Here is a 6,096-nt window from a genome sequence, read left to right on the forward strand (position 1 = left end):
TTTCTGGAATGTGTACAACGTACGCTTGGTATTCCTACTGATTTCGATACTGAAATAATTCTTAAGATGATGTTCTTTGAAGATTTATGTTAGCATTTCTAGAGTCTGTCATTATACTAGCTAACATGTAGGCTCATTTCGCAATGTACAAGACAAGCCAAGCGCAGTGTTGTAACTGTGCTTGGATTCGTACTATGGTCTATTGATCAATGTATGTTTCATGCTTGCTCAACTGAGGATAATTTGTAAACCAGCAACTCGCATGGTACAATGGATGGAAGGCGTTTCCAGTCCCTTCATACAAGGTCCCTGCCATAATGCAATTTGCATGGGAAAACATCGATATCATGGTAAAACCACAAATCAATGTTTTTTTTTCACGATTTCTTTTAAAATACATCGATTGGAACATTAAATTTCTGGATGCTATGACAAAAAATCTATTTATATGATACCAAAATCTCATCCAACGATGAGGTAAAGTCGCTTGGATGAGGATGTCAAACGGGTCAAGGACCTTTAATGAGGGTCGATCATAATAGATACTTGGTAGCAAGGAATGATTGCCTTTGTTATCACAACAAAATCTGAAGATTGACTTAATATTTTGCAAGAAAGCCAAAATGATGTATAATACTTTCGTTCTACTGATGATGAAATCAGTGAGGATACTTAAATATTTTAACTGATTGGTTTTCTGAATAAAAAATATAAATCTGTAACGGCTCAGATAGCGACATTTTCACGATTTTTTTGTGGGACCTGAGAGCATATCAGACATATCGAATTGCATTTTTAAAGCGAGGAATGTCCTGATGATATCAAATAATTTAGATTAGAAATTTTTATGGCAAAATATTAAAAATTGATATTTTTTTAATTTAACAGTCCTCAAAGTAAATTGTAGAAATCTAATTATTTACTTTAAGTGTATGTAGCTGGGATGAAAAGCCAACGATCAATTGAAAATTTTGACCTTTCATATTGAAATTGATTTTTTCCCAAAAAGACTTAAAATATTTTCAGCTTTTTGGGAGAAAAATCCATGTCTTCAATATGAAAGGTCAAAATTTTCAATTGATCGTCAGCTTTTCATCCCAGCTTCATAATCTGAGCCCTTAAAGCAATCTTGTAACATTTTCACTATCATATGTGACACGATCTGGTCCATGGGGGCCAAAGGCGGCAAATTTGAACCTGAGATAAAGGTCAAAATATGGAGTAAAAAACAATGAAATACGAGGGGGTATCCAAAAGTTTTTGACATCATCCAGAAGCAAAGGAGCTATATCGATGAAATTTTGTCAGTGTGATCACTGGTCCTTATGTACATTATGGTCCAAAAATGGTCTCATAAGTATGTTTACTTTCTTTACAGGTGGCGCTAGATGGGCAGTAGGCGCATAATCTTTTCATGAGAAGATCCTCCACTTTCTTAAATTTTTTCAGTGTGGCCGCATCATCCGAAAGTGATGGACGTCCACTTCTTGGCTCATCTGTGAGGGACATGTGGCCAGTTTGGAATTTTTTTTTTCAAAAAGAAAGCAACAGTGCCATATGATGGGCAATCATCACCGTAGATAGCTTTCATTTCATCATAAATTTTCTGAGCATTGTAGGCCTAACCCTTCAAATGCAGGAACTTAATCACGCTGCGTGCCTCAATTTTCTCCATTTTACAGGTTATGCGCCTACTGCCCATCTGGCGCCACCTGTAAAAAAAGTAAAACATACTTATGGGACCATTTTTGGACCATAATGTACATAAGGACCAGTAATTACACTGACAAAATTTCATCGATATAGCTCCTTCGCTTCTGGGTGATGTCAAAAACTTTTGGATACCCCCTCGTACATAAGAAAATAGGCATCAAAAAACTTTAGAACCAAGTATGCTAGACCTTTTTCAGTGTTTTCAGTAAATGATAGCCTATTGTATGTACAATGTAATAATTATAGTAACTCAATTTTCAAAAATTGCCTCATTTGGCCTCCACGGACCAGATCGTGTCACATATGCAAACAAATTAAAACAGAAATCTATAATGAGCATGAAGTTATTCCCATATTTGATGTATTTTCTTCTGTGTCATTCATTATAGGGTAAATTGAAGGCAGACCGTGCCCGTGCTAAAGTATCCGAGTCTTACATGAAACTAGCTCACTCTCAGCGCCAGGAGGCTGCTCAACAGCGCCGTGAGGAGAAGCGCCGTGCAGACAAGGAGCGTCTGATGAACGAGGAAGATCCAGATAAGGCTCGCAAGCTGGAGGTAAGAACAATGAGTTTGTTTCTTAAAACTGGCATCAGTCAGTCAGTCTTGTCAGGGACGATCGGTAAATTGCATGGACAAAACCTGTTATGTATGACTCACACTTCCATCCATTCCATTGCCTAATTATGGTAGAATTTCACTAGATTCTTGCTTGATGTACGGGTGTAATTTTGATGCATTTACCACGAAAATGATATTTTCCATGGGCGTCGCCATTAGTATAGCTGTAAATCCCCAAATTTCCGCACTTTCTTTTAATTTCAGCCCGTTTTTTGGCCTTTTTAGCACAATTTCACACACTTTTTAAGGCTTTTTTTCAAACACTTTTTTCCATGCATGATCATTCTCATGATTTTGTTGCTAATTAATCTGCATCTTTTTAATGATTTTTTACAATATATTTTTACAATGTATACAATTTTGTGCAATATTGTTATCTTTGTTAATGTTGTTTATTCAAATAAATTCAATCTATCAATCAGTCAATCAATTGATCAATCGACATATCGAGCTTTTCTGGCCATGTGCCAGATATTTGGGCTGAAGAGGTCCAAGAGAATTCTGGATGAAAGCTTCTTCTTGGTAAGCAATCAAAGTTTGTGAGAAATTAGAAAAAGTTAATCATCATGCTTTTGTTTCTTCTTTCCCCCTTTTTGTACAGGAAAAGCAGCATCGCAAGGACATGCGTAAACGAATGAATCCAGGTGCCAAGCAGGTCAAAGTTCGTGTAGCTTAAAGATAAAGCTTCATATAACTGTAATGTCATCCAATTATAGTCCCATGTCTGATAATAATCTCACTGGGGGGAGGGGGGTTGGTGCCAGGGGGGGCAAGTAAGCAATTCTTAATATGTTCTATTGTAGTTGAAATCCATACACCCCCTTTGGGAGACATGACCGTAATGTTCCACACAGGGAGTGTGAATTTCATATTAGGTTACCTGAATGGGTGAATCTATTTGGAATCTTAACCCCATGTGTGGGAGACCAAGGACATGTCTTCCATAGGATGTGTATTTCAACTAAAGAAGCCCAGTATTGGATTATAATCCCTGGTCAGGTTTGGAAACCTCAATTGCATTAAATGTCATTAACCCTTACACCAGAAAAAACCACAGAATACCACAATGAAAAATTCTGCGCATGCATGCATCCCAGGGTCTGCGATGTCGCAATCACCTTAAGTGTCAAATGCTCACGGAATTGCGGGCGGGCCGTGTAGCTCCCGGTCCTTGATCGTGTGGTTGGCATCGGGGGTCAAAGGTTGAATCCCGGGGTGCCAAGTCAAAATTCTTCTTCTTCTTGACTTTTTCGGATCTTCTGTGACTTCCGATAGCAAAAAACCTGGGTCAGGGTTAGCTGAATGGTTGTATGACATGATCGTTGATGCCTGGAAAGTAAGGTTATTTGTTTAATATGCACATTATAATGTTTAAGGAACTGTTTGCAGAGAACCGGTAGAATTGTTATGGTTACAATTTTGGGGAGATGGATATTGAGGGATCAGAGCGGAAAGCACCAAAGTACAAAAGCGACATGTAATAATACAGGCGTTTTTGTACTTTCTGGCTCTCACACATTTCATGCATAGTGTTGTACTTAGGGCTTTACATTTTTGCTGATAAGTTTCTGTGGCTTTAACTTGTTTATGGTATACAATCATAAAAGGTGCCCAGTGTTGTAAGGATTAATTTGGTACCAGAATCTCATTTTGGCCAAAAATGCACTGAGGGCCTTTTGTCTCTGACTCCTCGATATAAAATAAACATCAGCAAGCTTTACTGTGTACTTCATGCTAGAATTTGCTATGGTTACTTGAGGATGGGCTTCTGATCTTCTAGTACATCCTCCGATCATAATCCCACCCACCCCTCCTTATGATACATTCTCCCAACTTAAAACTACTGGGAAAATAATTGGATGATTACGGTATTCTGTCTTACCACTTGTAACAAAACAGCACAACTGAAAGTGTGACTACTGTATTCTCGCTAATTAAAGCCCCCCTCTAATAAATACCCCCGCCATTTTATTTTCAACCAAAGTGTTCTATAAAATGCCAAAATACCATACAGTTCCTGTATTTTTTGAACATCAATTGCCGACTTCACCATATCCATGTGGTGGTGGTCATTATTATGGACAGTGCTTACAGTATTTGTAGAAATTTTGCATTTTTGTGGAGCTCTGCAGTACTGCTGGATTGGTACTTAGTGATATTTGAAATGGGAATTATCATTGTAAGCTAATTAACGCCCACTTTTGGAAAATGCAACGCCCCAGGGGCATTAATTAGATAGAATACAGTATTTTGAAATAGTACGGTATTCGAAAAAATGTTCAACTTGTAGTAACCTTTATACGATACATGCACAGCAATTTTAAAGTGATTTACGATTCATCATCATCATCATCATCATCATCATCATCATCAGTCGGCTGGGGAGCAGGCGACTACAAGCTTTCTCCAACTATTGCAATCTTGGGCAAGCGAAACAATTTTGTTTGGCTGCAGCATCCCTTCAGTATCTCCCAGGAGGTGTTGGTAGATACCAACAGCATGAAGTCATCGAATGTGAAATAGTTTAATTCTGATAAAATATCAGTTTTGCCATTTTGTGGTGGTATGACAGTAATGTACAGCGTGGCTTAATTTTACTGCACCAGTAGCAATTAAAAATGATTATCGATAGGTTTTGTGTAATACATTTAAACTAAAATATGCCAGTTTCATCTCATATTTGCCAACTTCGGATTAAATACAAATACTACATGTTTAAATAGGATCATTAGATAGGTCAAGCCCACAGAATTGGAGGAGAACCAGGACTTGACCGCCACCTTGATACAGGCATGGAGCAAACAATGTGCTCAAGGCAATTGTTGTCATGCAAGCGTGACATGGATGATGGGCGCATTTCTATGCACTTGATGCGACCTGCATATGATACCAAGAAGCTTCAGATGAGATGTAGAATTAATTTTCGTTCGTCTCCGCACAACGTCGGCAAGGACCCTAATACCCCCAATTTTCTCCCCATAGCTGACGACGCTATTATACGTGGCTGTAGTGTATAGGGAGTCCAGGTTCTCCTTCTGTAATTCTGTAGTCAAGCCAGAAGTTCTGGCCACAGGCCTATCAACACAAACCAGGAGGGTGAGAGGTGATCGCCCTGTAGCCAGTACTAAGAGAAAAAAGTTTGACCTCTAATTTTCCCGATATAAACCATGTAGTATTTGATTTATTACACCTCTTGCATGTTTATGAGCTAATGGTGCCAATTATTCATTCATCATCAAATTCCTTGGAAAGTAGCATGGCAGTGAAAATATTACGTTCAATATAGGGTCTGACTGGCAATTTAATTCTGGTGGCAAACTTTGACGCTGGGATTGAGGTACGAGAGAAATGACAGAAATTATTAACCATGCAGTTTGTTGACCAATCAATGGGCACCATTTGCTCATGAATACCTGGGAGGTGTAATAATATTTATTATGTTGTCAAGACAACTTGACTTACGTCTCATTAGCAACTCTAAATATTGAGTATGTACTATGTATAAATCTTAAATACACACAGTGGCGTAGTGGTTGTGGCGCCCAGGGCAAGGATACAAAATGACGGCACCCCAAACCCAGAATTTATTAATTGTTGACCCCAATTTTTTTTTTTCCCAGAGCGCTCTAGAATCTAAAAAGTGGGGGAAGGTCAAAATTTTTCAAACATTTGTTCAACGCATGTTAAACATATATAGCATGCATTGACACCATAAGACGGCACCCGCACAGCATGTACCCCCAATAGATAAAAACAAACATAA

The 6,096-nt window shown here is 38.3% G+C and overlaps 1 protein-coding gene across 1 annotated transcript in view; it reads left to right on the forward strand.

Moving 5' to 3' along the window:
* LOC140162726 (PAT complex subunit CCDC47-like) overlaps positions 1 to 3,080 on the forward strand; it is a 30,949-nt gene extending 27,869 nt beyond the window's left edge. Inside the window, exons 13-14 of the mRNA XM_072186012.1 lie at positions 2,103 to 2,270; positions 2,935 to 3,080. Coding sequence (XP_072042113.1) covers positions 2,103 to 2,270; positions 2,935 to 3,009 — 243 coding nt within the window. The 3' untranslated portion in view covers positions 3,010 to 3,080. The remainder of the gene's footprint in view (positions 1 to 2,102; positions 2,271 to 2,934) is intronic.
* The last annotated feature ends 3,016 nt before the right edge of the window (positions 3,081 to 6,096 follow it).

The sequence above is a fragment of the Amphiura filiformis genome, chromosome 10, assembly GCF_039555335.1.
Source record: "Amphiura filiformis chromosome 10, Afil_fr2py, whole genome shotgun sequence".
NCBI classification, from domain to species: Eukaryota; Metazoa; Echinodermata; class Ophiuroidea; order Amphilepidida; family Amphiuridae; genus Amphiura; species Amphiura filiformis.